General features: G+C 52.6%; 1 protein-coding gene across 1 annotated transcript in view; it reads right to left on the reverse strand.

Annotated features, from left to right (window-relative positions):
• ATP6V1B1 (ATPase H+ transporting V1 subunit B1) overlaps window positions 1-14,837 on the reverse strand; it is a 28,008-nt gene extending 13,171 nt beyond the window's left edge. Inside the window, exons 1-2 of the mRNA XM_043468239.1 lie at window positions 14,606-14,837; window positions 7,700-7,755 (exon numbers count right to left, since the gene is read on the reverse strand). Coding sequence (XP_043324174.1) covers window positions 7,700-7,755; window positions 14,606-14,723 — 174 coding nt within the window. The 5' untranslated portion in view covers window positions 14,724-14,837. The remainder of the gene's footprint in view (window positions 1-7,699; window positions 7,756-14,605) is intronic.
• Between the last annotated feature and the right edge of the window lie 890 nt (window positions 14,838-15,727).

Consider the following 15,727-nt stretch of genomic DNA (forward strand, 5'->3'; position numbering starts at 1 on the left):
CCCTCAAAAGCTCTAAAGAAAATAAAAACAAGAACACATACACACACACACATACACTCAGAGCAAATGCTAAAACAAATAGGTATATGGATGTTCCTTGTACTATTTTTATTTTTGCAACTTTTTATAAATTTGAAATTGTTTTAATAAAAAGTAAAATTAAAGTATGCCAATGGAAAAAGAGACATGATTCCCTTTATTTGCAGATGATGTTGCATATCTAAAAAACCTTCAGAAGAGCTAGTTTAAAATGAAAACAAATAAAAACAACCCCGCCCAGAATTAATAAGAAAACTTGGCTATATATAAGATAAATATATAACAATCACTCTCAAATTATTTTCCATTATATGTTATTATAAGATTTGAATATAGTTCCCTGTTATACAGTAAATCTTTGTTGCTTAGCTATTTTAAGTAGCTTGTACCTGTTAATCCCATTCTCATAATTTATCTCATTATCCGAAAAATAAAATAAAACAGTCACTCTTGGTTTGTGTTCCCTTCATTAAGTTTTATAGTCATGACTTTTCTTCTGTGTGTGTTTGCTATACCTCAATTAAACTTAAAACAAAACTGAATCACTTTGTTGTACATCTGAAACTAACATAATATTGTAAATCAACTATACTGCAATTTAAAAAGACTGTGTTTCTCCCCAAAAGAATCACAGAATGTTAAAAGGGTTCAACAAAATTTATGCAAAAAGGGAAAAAAATCAATCTCTCTCTTTTCTATTCCAGCAATAAACAGAGGAGGAAGTGGAGAGAAATATTTCATTCACAATAGGGTCAAAACCCATAAAATGTCTGGAAATAAATTTAACAAGAAAAGTACAAGAAAACAATAAAATCTTACTAAAGGACAGAAAACAAGCCCTGAACAAATGGAGAGCAATAGTGTTTTCCAAAACAGTATGACTTACTATTATAAAAATTCAAATCCTTTTCATATGTATATAAATTCAAAGTTTCCCCAATGGATTGTTTCTCCTGGAACTTAAAAATGATCTTAAAATCATTTAAATGTCTGAGACTATCCAGAAGCAGTTACGGAAAAGATTAGGAGTGGAGGACTTGCCTTGTCAGATATTAAAACAAGCTCTAAAGCTACTGAGGTCAAGTGGTCAGTGTTGGTGTGAGGAAAACAGTGACGTGGGAAGGCTACAGTTCAGAGACAGAGCCCAGACTTTAGGAGATTATTAGAGAGCAAATGTGGCATATGAGTTCACAGGAGAAAAGAATCTATTGTATGGTTCTAAGATAACTGGGTATCTACTCCCATAGTAAACACAAAACAGACCCCAGGCATATAAAAATTTAAATATAAAACTAAAACAAACAAAACACCAGAAGAACTTTTCTTCTTTCCCTTCTTACGGAATAATTTAGCTAAAATCTGGATAAGAGAGACATCTTTAAGCAAGATAGGAAATCCAGAAGCCACAAACAAAAAATAGAAATCTTTGATAATATAAACATTTGAAATTTCTGTATGACAAAGATACCATCAACAAAGGTGAACAATAAACAAAACAAAATGTACAACTCAATACACAGGAAGAGTTCACAGAGGAGGAAGTGAGACCTCAACAGAGAAAGATACTCAACTCCCCCTAGTCATCAGGGAAACACACCTAGAAGCAAGACAGAACTAGTCTTAGCTATTAGGCAGAATTACAGGTGAACACATATTCAGGGATCATAAGATGCTAGGAAGTGGGTCCTCTCATGTATCACTGCCTTGCTGGACAAGCAATTTTGCTCCAAGTTGTCAATATCTATATAAAAAGAAATATACACTTTGAACCAGCAGTTCTATTTTGGGAGAATCTATCCTGCAGCAATAAAGGCATCCCTATAAAAGGGATATATATTGCTGTACTATTTGTAACAGCAAAACCTGGAAACAGCCTGAATGTCTATCCAAAAGGAAGTACATCACAGTACATTCATACCACAGTAAATCCAAACCACAGTCACTATCAAAAAGGATAACTAAAATCTACCACAAAGAGGAAATACTCCACACATTTTAAAAGACTAACAAATACCAACATTAACATCTAACATGCTTGTATTTGACCACATATAGCAGGATCTTTACTTGGTTATCAAGAGGTTGGGAATAAAGAGGTCAGGAGCAAATAGTTAACTTTGTGTTTTTAATTTCACTAGTTACAAAAAGCATGTTTTGTGAGTGCACGTAATTAAAATCTAAAAAAAAAAAAAGTTGGGGGGACGTCCCTTCACTGCACGCGGTGGGGGGTTCCATCTCTAGACAGGGAACGAAGATCTGGGAGGTGCCCCGTGAGGCCAAAAAAAAAAAAAAAAAAAAAAAAAGGAGACATATTCGAGTACAGTGATGTGGTTGTCACCATCATAACTATTGTTATATTCCCTTCTGTCCACAAGCCAGTGACCATAAGGGCCAGGGAAGAGGGGTGGACGGCTCAGTTCCCCCAAAGGGGTGTGAGCAAGACGGGGTCCCCTTTCCCAGGACACCTCTGCTGGGGTGGAAACTGAGACCGGAGGCTTCCCAGCTCTGACAGTAGCCCTGGCTCGGGCCCCTCCTTGTCCTGTGAAGAGTATGCCAGGAAGGCGACCTTGTTCTCCCCTCGGGCACCCTCAGATCCCGCGGAGTGGGGACCCTGAGAGGGAGCGCATTCCAAGAGGAGCGCTCTGAGGTCCGCGAGGGGACCGGCTTTGGCCTCGCAGCCACAAGGGGGAGCCCGAGAGCAAGGAGCAGCGGGCTGGGGGCCGGGAAACCGGTGAGGCGCGGGTCCCGGCTCCTTCCCCTCTCCCGCTCTCCGCGGGCCTGTGCGTCGCTCTCGCAAACGGCCACTGGCCTCGTCGTCTGCGGCGTAGATGGTGGGCTGCCAACCCCAGGGGGAAAACTACTGGACGGAGCCCCGGCCCGAGTGGGCCCCAAGGCAGTCAGGCAGTGGACCCAAGAGAAGACAGGCAGCTGGGTGATAAAACCCACCGTTTTTTTGTGTGTTTGTGGGTGAGGGAGAGGGGAGAGGAGCTGGCACACGGAGTGTCCCTGAAAGATGAAACATCAGAGAAAAGGAACTTTAAACAGCAGGAAGGTTACAGCCAGACGGAAGGAAGAATGGTCAGAAGCACGGGGCGGGGGCATGGAGCGTACTGTCCAGAATCCTTTAGGAAGAGAATGCCAGTTATTTATTTGCGGGGAGGGGTCGGCTTAGCCACTTAGAGCAGGGTGTGCAGCAGTGAGCTTGTGTTTCTACCCTGATTCCCAGCCTGATTCTCTCAGTTCTCATTGTTCCTTACTAAGAGGATTGCAGGGAATGTGGACAGTTCAGTGCAACCCTCCTCCTTTGCTGCAGATTCAACCTGGATCCCAGCCAGCCAGGGGGCAGGCACAGGGGCCTGGAAAGTTCTAAGCAAGCCTGGCAGGATGTGTACAGGGTGTGCTGCTGCCCAGACCTCTGCCCCTGACAACACCCAGGGCAGTCTGGGGACTCCTTCTTGGAGACTGTTGTCTGAGCTGATACACACAAGCTTTTTCCCTGAAGTTTGGGAGCCATCACAGACATCTGGAACCAAGTCTGGTAGATAAGGTGAGTCTCAAATAAGAGCCAGTTGGAAACACAAAATTTGGAGCTGAAGATCCTCCAGAGCAGTGGTTCTAAGTGTGGCCTGGGTCTCCAGGCAGCAGTAGCCACTGGGAACATCTCAGGAATGCACATTCTTCAGTCTCAATCCAGGCTGCTGACTCAGAAACCACTGCTCTAGTGAAATCTCGCTAACGTATCCCAGGCAGGAGGACGTGAGATATCCAGACTCCTGTTTAATGCTTGCAGAACCTGTGTACTTGTGTGTGCAGGTATGTGTGTGAGTAGATGAATGTGCTTTTGTGAGATCAGGTCTTGGAGTGTGGCTATTCAAGAATCTAGAAGAGTCCATTTTATACTTGACAAAGCAAAGGTGTAGCCTTTTCTGGGTCACAGACCCTAGAAAATCAGATTAAACTGTGGAAACTATCTCCCTCCCCTTCAATGCACAGGCATATGACTACTTCCTTAAAAGGTCTGCATACAAATCAAAACCACAATGAGGTACCATTACATGCCAGTCAGAATGGCAGCTATCCAAAAGTCTACAAGCAATAAATGCTGGAGAGGGTGTGGAGAAAACGGAACCCTCTCACACTGTTGGTGGGAATGCAAACTAGTACAGCCACTATGGAGAACAGTGTGGAGATTCCTTAAAAAACTGGAAATAGAACTGCCATATGACCCAGCAATCCCACTCCTGGGCATACACACCGAGGAAACCAGAATTGAAAGAGACACGTGCACCCCAATGTTCATCGCAGCACTGTTTATAATAGCCAGGACATGGAAGCAACCTAGATGCCCATCAGCAGACGAATGGATAAGAAAGCTGTGGTACATATACACAATGAAATATTACTCAGCTATTAAAAAGAATACATTTGAACCAGTTCTAATGAGGTGGATGAAACCGGAGCCTATTATACAGAGTGAAGTAAGTCAGAAAGAAAAACACCAATACAGTATACTAACACATATATATGGAATTTAGAAAAATGGTAACGATAACCCTGTATGCGAGACAGGAAGAGAGACACAGATGTATTGAACAGTCGTTTGGACTCTGTGGGAGAGGGTGAGAGTGGGATGATATGGGAGAATGGCATTGAAACATGTAAATTATCATATGTGAAACGAATCTCCAGTCCAGGTTCAATGCATGAGACAGGGTGCTCAGGGCTGGTGCACTGGGATGACCCAGAGGGATGGGATGGGGAGGGAGGTGGGAGGGGGGTTCAGGATGGGGAACACATGTACACCCATTGCGGATTCAAGTCAATGTATGGCAAAACCAATACAATGTGGTAAAGTAAAATAAATAATTAATTTTTAAAAAACTAGAATGATTGTGTTACAACAAAAAAAAAATAATAATGTTCTTTCTCAGCTCTGTAAGGGGTCATGATGACTTGCTGCTCACTTTGTGTATGCTTACCTGGACTATGTATCTTTGGTGACCTTTATGTAAAATACCAAGATGTCATTTTGATGTACGATCTTTTGTCTTAAAATGTGTGTGACTATGCCTTAGACTTCTAACAGGTGGGCCAGTTCTCAGAGCTTTCTGAAAACCTGCTTCCCGGGCTATAAGCCTCAGTTGGGCTTGAATAAAATTCCTGTTTTTTTTTATTTTTTCTTAAAAAAAAAAAAAAAAAAAGGTTTGCATACAATCTCCAAGCTCTTAGTACCTGGCTAAGAACTTCGTATTTATTTTTGGCCAAGCGGAATCTTAGTTCCCTGACCAAGGGTCGAAGCTGGATCCCTGCAGTGAAAGCACTGTATCCTAACCACTGGACCACCAGGGAATTCCTAAGAACTTCTGACCTACACAATTCTTCCCACCAGCTATTTTTCCTTTTGAGGAAGATGGAAGCAGAAAGCGTTATTGCCTGTGTGATTCAATTTGGGCAGAAGGTGGCGCTATAGAGACAGAATTATGGCATTTTTGCCCAAGCAACTCCAGAACAAGGGGTGAGATAGTGGAGAGAGATGCATAAACGTGTCTTCTCCATCTCCTGCACTTATGAGGTTATCAACTGCTGGTTCCTTTCCTTCCCTCTGCAAGCCCAGGGTTCTCTGAGTCTCTCCATCACCCAGTTACTATGTTCTGCAAGAGTTACAGATGCGTCCGGAATCTCAGGATCATAGCCTGGGGTCTATCTCCAGTTTCCTAGTCCAGCCCCAATTTACAGTTGACAATTGGATGTCTGTATGGACACTGACTCTCCTTACCACACAGCGTCCTATAGAGACTGAGAGGTAGGGAGTGTGATGGAGGTGGGCAAAGGAGCAGGAGATTCACTGACTATTTAATCTGGCATATCAGCATATCCTAGCTGTTCTTGAGGAGGAATAATAACAATATATTTATCTGATTTGATCCCCACAACAGTCCTATTGTCAGTTAATAGATGAGGAAATGGGTTTACAATCCTAGACAGATGGTTCTCAGACTTCGGGGAACATCAGATCACCTGGATGGCAATGAAAAAAAGCTTCTGGGCCCCACCCTCAGAGTTTCTGTCAGTCTGGGGTAGGGCTCTAGAATCTGCATTTCTAACAAAGTCCCGGGTGGTGGTGCTGCTGCTGATCTAGAATTGACAGGTAGTTAATAGAAAGGGTGGGATGATCTGGGATTAAAATTCAAGAAGTCTGAGTCACACTGTCTGACTCCATTACTTCATTCCAGGACATCCCCGACACTAATGGGCCCAACTGTGATGTCCATATGAGCTCAGAATCTGTTTTCCAGAAATGAGTGGGTCTGATCTTTTTGAGGCCAGATTTTGACAGGCCCATAATCAGTCATGCTCTTAAATTCATTCATTCATTCACTCACCCTTCCTTTGAACAAACTGAGCATGCATGATGGGCTGGGTGTTCAGTAAAAGTGCAATGTGCGGCTCGGGGAGCTTGGGATTCATAAACACCACCCAAGTACAACTGTGGGGGTTAGGGAGAAGATTTGGTCACCACATGTGGCCAGTTGGTGACCAAATGCCTTGATGGATGCTGCTGGCAAGACAGCACACAAAGTCAAGAACAGGGACAAGCTCACTGTCCAGAAGGCTAAGAGAGGCTTCCAGGAGAAGGTGAGTCAGAAGAAGCGATGAGGAAAAGGTAGTTGAGAAGGCAGAGTATGTGCAAAGGCCTGGAGACATCAATGGGAGCGCCACACAGAGACAGTGTGGGTTTCTAAGTGGGGAAGGGAGAGTGATGAGACGTGGAGAGGTGTGCAGGACCCTACCAGATGGAGGGTCTGTATGGTGAAGGCAGGGGGAGCCCTAGTGAATTTGGACTAGGGGAGGGAAGGGGTTGGAACTGCATGGTAGAGGGTGGGAGGGCTCCAGGCTGGGGACCCAGAAGCCACGGCTATGAGAAGGGAGCAGTGGGTGGGAGGTTGCTGAGGAACATGAGCACTGACGGACTGGGGTCCAGGGAGTGAGGGATCAAGGATGGCACCCAGATCCAGTTTGGGTGTGGGTAACACGGGGTGGGAGACAGGGGTGAAACTAACAGTGGGGGGGGGGGGGGAAGCAGAGTGACCTGGGAGCTTTGCAGGGCTCTTTGTGTCTCGAGAATCCCCAGCCTCGAACTCAGAATCTTTCCAGTGTCTACCACGGTTCTGCAGTTCCCAGGGACACCAAATCGCCCACACCCTCCTCCGTGAGGCATACTTCACTTCCCACTCCAGCTGCTGGCTCCCAGGCTGAGGTATTCCAAAGACCTTTGAAAGCCTCCAGGTCTGGAGAAAAGTTAGCTGCTATCCATCTGCCTGCCACCTCCTCCTCTTCCCTTTAAAAAAAATCCCTGAGTGCCTGGTGGGAGATTCCTGCCCCGGGAGAAGTTAGATACAGCCATTCTACTGATGAAGAAAGAGGTGCGATAGCCCAGGAGGCCCTGCTGACGGCTGGTAGGAGCAGTTCTCTTAAAGGCCAGGGTGGGGCCCACAGAAAAGGTGGGAGGGGAAAACCTTGGGTAACTGAGGGTGGGGGGATTAGGAAGAATGGGGTGGGAGCTGGGAGACCCCTAAGGACAGGGCAATTTAGAAGAAATCAGTGCAGGGGCAGTGAGCGCTAAGATTTAATTGTCCCTGGGAAGAGATGGAAATCTTACCTTGACCTGGTCCAGCACCACCAGGGGCCCATTAACACTGCACACAGTCCTGTAGGCTGCGGGAAGGGTGGAGGTGGGTGAGGGTCTCATACTGACAGACAGACAGACTCACACACACACAGACTCATCCTCCGCCTCCCCTCCCTCTAAGCACCACCCCGCTCCTCTCGGGACCCAGGCCGTCAGGATCATTAGCTGTGACAGGGCCAGCCACCATTGCTGTAAAGGTCGTGCCCCTGTCCGCGGCCCCCGCTGTCTCGGACACCTGCAGGAGGCTGGGGGAGGGCCAGGGCGAGGGCAGAGGCTCCCCTCCCCTCCGCAGCCAGCCAGAGGTCTTTCTTATCCCTGAGGCTGTTCTGGCCTCAGCCCCCACTCGCCCACTCCCTCCTCTCTGACCCACAGCATTTCCAAAAGCTGGAGATTCCAAAAGAGCTGCCCTCTCTACCCCCTGCCCCAGCCCTGGCAGGACCACACTCCTCTCCATCACCCACACTGACTGCGCACTGTGTGTGTGAGTGGGGTGGGGGGGGTCCAGGCATCCGTGAGAAAGGCCAGCAGGGCCCTGCCCCTCCATGAGGCCGGGTTCATTGGGTGCCTGTGGGGGAGGGGAGAGAGCTGAACCACAGAGGAGGAGGAAGCAGACTCTCCCCATGCTGGTGGCTGGTGAGACCCGAAATGGGGACGTGAGCTTGGCTCACACGGAAGGATTGCGCAGGACATCACGAAATATTTCCTAGCTCCAGTTCTGGGGAGCCCAACTGGGGAAGCATGGTCTGGCAGGCAGGAAGCTTGCTTGGTTCTGTGAGGGGCTAGCTGAGGGCCCTTGAGTCCCTCCCTTGCCTATAACCTGGGGACATGGTATCCTCTCCCCAGGCTCCTTTCAAAGTGCCAATGAGACAACTGGGAGGAAGGAATCTGGCAGGGCGGGATGGTCAGGGACATCTTCGAGGTTGCTAGGTCACTTCCAGGCTGGAAGGGCCTCCAGTGGGAAAGGGGTCCAGCCCTCTTTTCAACAGGCCAGGAGGATGGGGCCCAGAGGAGTGGGAAGCCTGCCCAGGGTCACAGACTTTTGTGGCAGAGCAGGAGCTGGGACACCTCGTGCTTCCCATCAGACCACGTGGCTCCCAGCCACCTGCTCTCATGGTTCCAGCGAGCTGGCTGCCCAGCTGCCCCACCAGGTGAAGCTAAATGCCCCGGCCCACACCCTCCATGGTCTAAGGCTCAGTGGTCAACCCCTTATTTCTGTGGGATCTAAGTTCCTTTCCCAGGGGACTTGGGCTAGGAAGACCAAGTGGGCAAGGGGATCTCTGCACAGATGTTTGCCTGGTTCTCTTGAGCAATTAGGACAACTCAAGAAAGAGAAGTTCTTCTTGGATTTGGGCCCAGAGCCAGGGCACTCCTCACCTTCCTGCCCTCAAACCACCACCCACCTGAACCATCCTCTTCTCCTTTTCCCATCTTCCATCTTAGCCAGGCCCACCCTGGTGGCACCAGGCTCTAGAGAGGGCTGTGCCCGGGGTCTCCAGCCAGCGCTCCCTCTCTCCGTGGCCTTCCCGTCAAGCAAGCTCTGGTATCTTCCCTCTTAAAACCATGCCCTCCGCCCCAATCCTGCGATGATCACAGCCCAGCCTCCCACAAGCCTGCCATCAGGGAGGACGAATGGGATGTGGCTTGGGGAGGCACCCCGTACCTCACGCTCCAGTGTGGCTCTGCCCTGGAAGGGACGACAGCCTGGACGTGTCCCCCACCCCCCGCAGCTCCCTGGAGGCCCTGCCTTAATTGCCCCTTTCCGACCTCCTCCGACCCCCTCCAGCTACTCCTCAGCCTATTTTCAAACCTTTGGATGCTGAGACCTCAAGATGGTTACCTGGCTCCGACCTCTCACATCTGCCCTCCAAGCTCCGCTTCCCTCCCTCTCTCCCTTCAAGCCTGACCATCAGAGGCCTTCTCAGTAACAGGCTATGCAAATAAAGGAGGCAAATAAAACATGGAGCCTACAATTTAAACAGGGCCAAAGTGGCTCAGATGGTAAAGAATCCCCCTGCAATGCAGAAGACCTGGGTTCAATCCCTGGGTTGGGGGTCTTCCCCAAGTGGGTATGGCAACCCACTCCAGTGTTCTTGTCTGGAGAATCCCATGGACAGAGGAGCCTGACAGGCTAGAGTCCATCGGGTTGCAAAGAGTCCGACACGACCCATAACTAAGCACAACGCAAAGAGGAAATAATTGCCAACTGCTACAAACGGAAAGAGCAGGGTGGGTGGGAATGGGCTGGAGGAGGCAGCTTGCAGAAGAGCCATTTGAGCTGAGGCCCCAAGGTCAAATGGGGTCATCCAGGCAGCCCCCACAGAGCTGGACGAAGGGCACAGCTGGCCCAAGTGAGGCGGTCCTGAGGCCCAGAGAAGGAACTCAGGGCCTGTGGGAAACAAAGAAGGGCATCGTGGCTGCCCAGCACAGGCTCATCTTCCCTGTGAGAGAGGAAATGGCAGGGGTGCCTGCAAAGGCGCAGGAAGACCCGGCCTCCCCACCAAGAAACTCACCCAACAGCCACACACGCCCTTCCTGCCCGGGTGGCATTTTGCCCACATCCTCTGGATCACCAGGACTGTGTGGAGTGGAGAGGGCTGGGGAGCCCAGCAGAGGGAAGGTGGAGGACTTTGAGGACAGGGGAGGGAGCATGGGGCAGGGAATGCAGGGAATGCTTCCCTGCATTTCCAGGGAAGCACTGGCATCTTACTGACCTGTGGAGAAAATACCAAGACTAGCCAGAAGAAAGACGCGGGGGGGGGGGGCGTGCAGGGAGATGGGGGTGCAGGAGAGGTAGGGTGCCCCCAACCAGGTCCAGAAATCCCCAGGGAATCATTTCTAACTCCACCGGGGAGGAGGGAGGGGAGACAAGTCTTTCAACTTCCTCCCTTTGTTCATAACTGGGTCCCCCCAATTTCACAGCTTGGTGATACCCAACAACTCTACCTGCTGAGGTGATGGTCACAAAGAAGGGAGTGATCTGGGTGTGGGTCTGGGGGAGCCAGGCAAAGTGCTTGCCTGCAGCAGGGCTGGGAGCTCCATCCGCACTTCTCAATTCCATGCAGCACGTCTCGAAGTTTCAGCTCATCACAGCCCCATCCACAAGCTCCCTTCCCAGGCTTCTGGCAGGCCTGGAGCTGGGCTCTCACTGCTGGCTGAATACAGCACTGGGGGCATCCCTAGTAGCTCAGCTAGTAAAGAATTTGTTTGCAATGCAGGAGACCACAGTTCAATTCTTGGGCTAGGGAAGATCCCCTGGAGAAGGGATAGGCTACGCACTCCAGTATTCTTGGGCTTCCCAGGTGGCTCAGCTGGTAAAGAATCTGCCTGCAATGGGGGAGCCCTGGGTTTGATTCCTGGGTTGGGAAGATCCCCTGGAGAAGGGAACAGCTACCTACTCCAGAATTCTGGCCTGGAAATTCCATGGGGTCACAAAGAGTCAGACACGTCTGAGCGACTTTCATATGGCATAGCCTGGACTATTCACTGCAGATAATCCAGTTATATGGCCATTTTCATTCAGCCTCTGGTTGCTGGCTTCCTTCAAGGCCCCTTGACTGACCAGGGGTTTCCCTCTGAAACCCCAGAGCTGGCACTCAGGAGAGTGTCCTGCTTTCCAATTTGTCTGTTACTTGAGGCAGATCACGTCTCTTCCCTCAAACTAGGGGTGTCTCCTCTGTCGGACTAGACAGTGTCTTTTCTTAGACCCTTTCTGGTTTGTGCAACAAAGGTGTCCTTGCTTGGAAGCCAGGCCTTTTGTCTGCAGCCACTCCCAACTCTGACTGTGTCCATTGCATGGAGTGGCAAATTGAGGCCCAGGAAGTCGACTGATTTCTCCTAGGGCCCACCACAAATCAGGAAAGTGTCTGGTGATGCTCAAGCCTTAGAGCTCCTACCCCCGGCCCGGGGCATGCCCCTGACCCCGGAGGTGATGCTGGAGGCAGGGGTTGAACCAGAAGACCCCCGAGGGGCACGGGCCTCCAGAGACTTTGCAGACACTCCCTCCAGCTGCTCTGCCTACCCCTTCTCCATTGTCCTAGCTGACACTCCGGGTTGTTCTCCGGGCTGCGGGCCCCTGCCTGCCCCCACCTGGGCCCCTGCCTGCCCCCACCTCCCCACCGCCTTCCCCGTCAAAGGCTCAGCGGGGCTCCGCTAATTAGGGCTGGCCCGCCACACCTGCAGCGTCCTGGGAGCGGGCTCAGGCGGGCGCCCATGCGTGAGGCCAAGGTGGGGGCAAGCCCAGGGCAGCAGGTCCTGCACCTCCTCCCTGATCCCCGCTGGAGGGATTAGGGGAGGGCGGGCAGGGGTTAGGAGGGTTTTTAGAATCAGCCCAAGACCCTGAGCAGTGGAACTCTGTCACCTCCCCTGCCCTTCGGTTGAGGAAACCAAGGCAGCCAGCGGTTTGGCACTCAAGTCCCTAGGCGATCTGACCTGGCTCCCGCCCTCCTGCCAGCCGGTTCATCCTAACCTTTGCCCAGGCTGTGAGCCCCGACCCGTCACCTTACCATCTTCTGCCCCACACAGCCAGCTACAGCCCCAGGTCACCTCTCTCTGCAGAACAGCTCTAGCTCCAAGGAAGGCAAACGGGTCCCTTCCTTCCCAGGGTGGATACTGCCGGGGTCCCTCCCCATCCTGATTCCACCCCACTCTCCTTTCTGACCCATTCCCCTCCCTCAGCCACTGCAGAGAAATCACTTTGGATGCCTCAGGCCTGTTTAGTCCACCTCCTCCTCCAGGAAGTCTTCCCCTGGACTCATCCCCATCCATGGCCAAGTGAGCTGGGGGGCGGGGACCCAGCTGCCCTGTCGCCTGGCCCTCTGGTCCCCCAGCTCTCCTTCTGGGCTCATTCTGCCTCTACACGAAGTTCTCTTGCCTAGAAGTGCTTAGAGTCCCCGGGTAGGGGGAGGAGGGCAGAGAGGGACACAGGAGTCCAAACCCCCAGGGAGAAACAAACCCTCCAGGCTTCCAAGGAGGAGGGGCGAGTTGGAGGAAACTGCAGAGGCACGCTGAGGAATCCAGCCTCCCTCGGGTGGGGGTGCCGGCCGGCCAGGGCCCCTGGGTTGGTGCTGGGAGGACACTGGTGTGCGGCAGAGGCACAGGAATGGCCTTTGTCATCGCAATAACATCTTTAACGCAGGCATGGAGCGAGGGGCTCACCCCGCGCTGACCCGTGACTCTGGGTCGGCTGTTGGGTGTGAACACAGTCGCCTGGGTAGGGGCCCCATGGCGCAGACTGGGGGGTCACTGCGGCCCGGGCTTCCAGCCCGGGGTCAAACCCCCTGGGTGTTGCCCGCCAGAGCTTGTTGACTACAGAAGCCGGCTGGGAGGGGACTGGCGGGAGGGGATCCTGGGGTAAGGTTGCACCCTGGGAGGGCACATTCCAGGAAGGAGGAAAGGGAACCAGACCTCAGACCCACCCCACCTCAGCACCCAGGCAGCTCGTGAATTCTCACAGGGGGAGGGGGAGGCCGTCACAGGGCCTGGACAAAGGTCAACCAACTCTGCTCACCAGGTCTGGGCTCTGGACCCAAGGGGGGCCTAGTCACTGCACATTTCTGGGCCTTGGTGACCCTAGCTTTGCCCTAGGGGAGAATCTGGACCTTCATCTTCCCCGGTCCCCCATAGCACCTCCTTGATAAATCTGAGCCCACTCAGTTTCTCCTTAGCTGGGGTTCTCCACGCCCCTCAGTGTACACCAAGGGCCTCAGCCAGTGCTCCCATCCGGAGCTGCCCCCTGAGCCCTGGGCCTGGTCATTCTGCTCCACTCTCCACTCGATGGTGGGGGCGTGCTGCACCCCAAACTCTCAGCTGCCCCTCTGTGCACCCTGCCTGCCCCCGGTGGGGCTGGCCGATGGCTGCAGCGTCAGGCCAGAGTCCCCCCACACACACCCTCTTGGGAGCCTCCGGCTCTGCTTAGCTGATGCCGGCCAGGCCGGTTTACTCCAGTGAGCTGGCTGTCTTGAGAATTTGGGAATTTGCCATACCAGACCAGGGAACGTGACCTTGGACAAGGAAACACGACGGGCGGGGGTGGTGCGGGCTTTGGCCCTGGGGCCTCACCAGGTTTGTGGCCCCAGACATCCAGACTTGGCCCACGCCTGCAGGACAGGCACCCGAGCCACCCCCAACCCCCCTTAGAAGCTCACAAGTGTCTATCCAGCACCCACAGCCCCCACACCCGACACCTGGGTGCCGGGCACTGGCCCTTCTCCCAGCCGCTCACACACAGACGTGTGACGTCATCTGACCAGTCATCCATGTTCTCCCTGTGAGCCCGCATGCTGGCTCACACACCCTCACCTGAGTGTACACATTGCATGCACACACTGTCTCACACATCTCCTTTCTGATGGTACACACTCTCAAGCTATCACATTCGTATTCACACACATACATCATCACCCAAGTGGAGATGGGAGCACACCCCCCCCAGGCACACCCCTTCCCCAGAAGGCAGACGCCACGGCAGGACACACACCGGCTCCCATGTTCCCCATCCCGAGAATGCACACACACCCCAGGGCACTTGATTACACGATTCCTCACGCTGAGTATTCTGGGGGTGCATAGGAGCACACCCCAAACACATTCACACAGGGGCGCACACGCATGCCCTTGGGGGCAGCTGGGAGCTCTCTGTGGACTTGGGGTCTCAGTGCAGGGTCACTGATCACAGGAGGGTTCCTGCAGCTCCTCCGCTGCCGCTCCTCTGGGGTACCTTGCGCTGGAGACTTCCGTCCCCCCGCCCGGGCCACTCCGCAGGACCCAAGGCCCCTAAGGTCTCCCCAGGTCTGGGTCCTCCTCTGACCCCGAGGCTAAGGAGCAGGGCCTGAGGACGCAGCAGTCCACCCGACCACACCGCCTGGGGGTCATACTCACTGACGCGGGGGTGGGTGATGTAGTTTCGGGTGACCGCCTGCACGTGCTCTCGGGCGGCGCCCAAGCTCGCGCCTCCGCCGGGGAGACCCCTGGGCCTACTGTCTACTTCCGCGGCCATGGCGAGGTGGCGGGCTGGGAGCGGAGTGTCTGAGCCTCCCACCACTCGGGCCGAGCTGGAGCTGGAGAGAGCCGGCCGGCCTCCTCGGGCAACCGCCCGTCCTTCAACCCTCCCCTCCCGGGGTTGACTGTAAACAGGGAAACCTGGCCCTTCGGCTCGCAGCCCTTCCAGATCTGGGAGGGGCAGGGGGCGGGCTTCTCCCACCTCCGTCAGTCGGTGCCTACTCCTGACCCAGCCCTGCAGCTGGTTGGAACTCAACGCCTTCCCCCAGGGAACCTCAGGTGCTGCTACAGCCTAAGCCCCTCACATCTCCTGCTGGGCTCACCCCCAACCCGCCCCCCACCTCCAAAGCCCATTTCCGGCAGCCTGCCATCTCCTCAGGGCTTCTGACTTCCCAAAATAACCTCTCCCTGCCCCATGCCCTGAGTACTTCTGGGTCCCTCTTCCTCCTGCAAAATTCCACCATCATCTTTGTTTGAACATCTATAGAGGATCATTCTTGGGCCAGCTTCAGGGCCACCTCCTACAGGAAGCCTTCCCTGGATCCTCCAGCACCGTGGATTCACCACACATCTGATCTCTTTCCTATGTCATGCCGTTTTGGGGAGTTGTCTCATTGCCACCTGGGGCTGTGAGCCCCTAGGAGCTCAGCCTGTGTTGCTCATCAGACTTGTGTCTTCATAAGCCTTTCTGTCTTATAATACTGAGGGTTCCCTGAGGACCAGCTCACCTCTCCCTCTGATCACCCTGTCTCACCTTGTATTTCACCTCCAGGGGCCCAGGCAGCAGGTCTGCCCTGAATTTTTCAGCCCAAGGCAGAAAGTACAAATGAAGGGTCCCTCTTCATGCTGGCTAAAGAAATTGTCCCCTGGGGTGATGGTTGCGGCTGGGAGAACGAGTACAGGTCTGTTGGGCAAGGCAGCACTGGCCCTAGGGGGTAGCTGCTCCCATGACCCGCATATCTCCTTCCAGACTCAGGATTTCCTGGCATCTCTAAGCACCTT

This window comes from Cervus canadensis, chromosome 5, assembly GCF_019320065.1.
Source record: "Cervus canadensis isolate Bull #8, Minnesota chromosome 5, ASM1932006v1, whole genome shotgun sequence".
NCBI classification, from domain to species: Eukaryota; Metazoa; Chordata; class Mammalia; order Artiodactyla; family Cervidae; genus Cervus; species Cervus canadensis.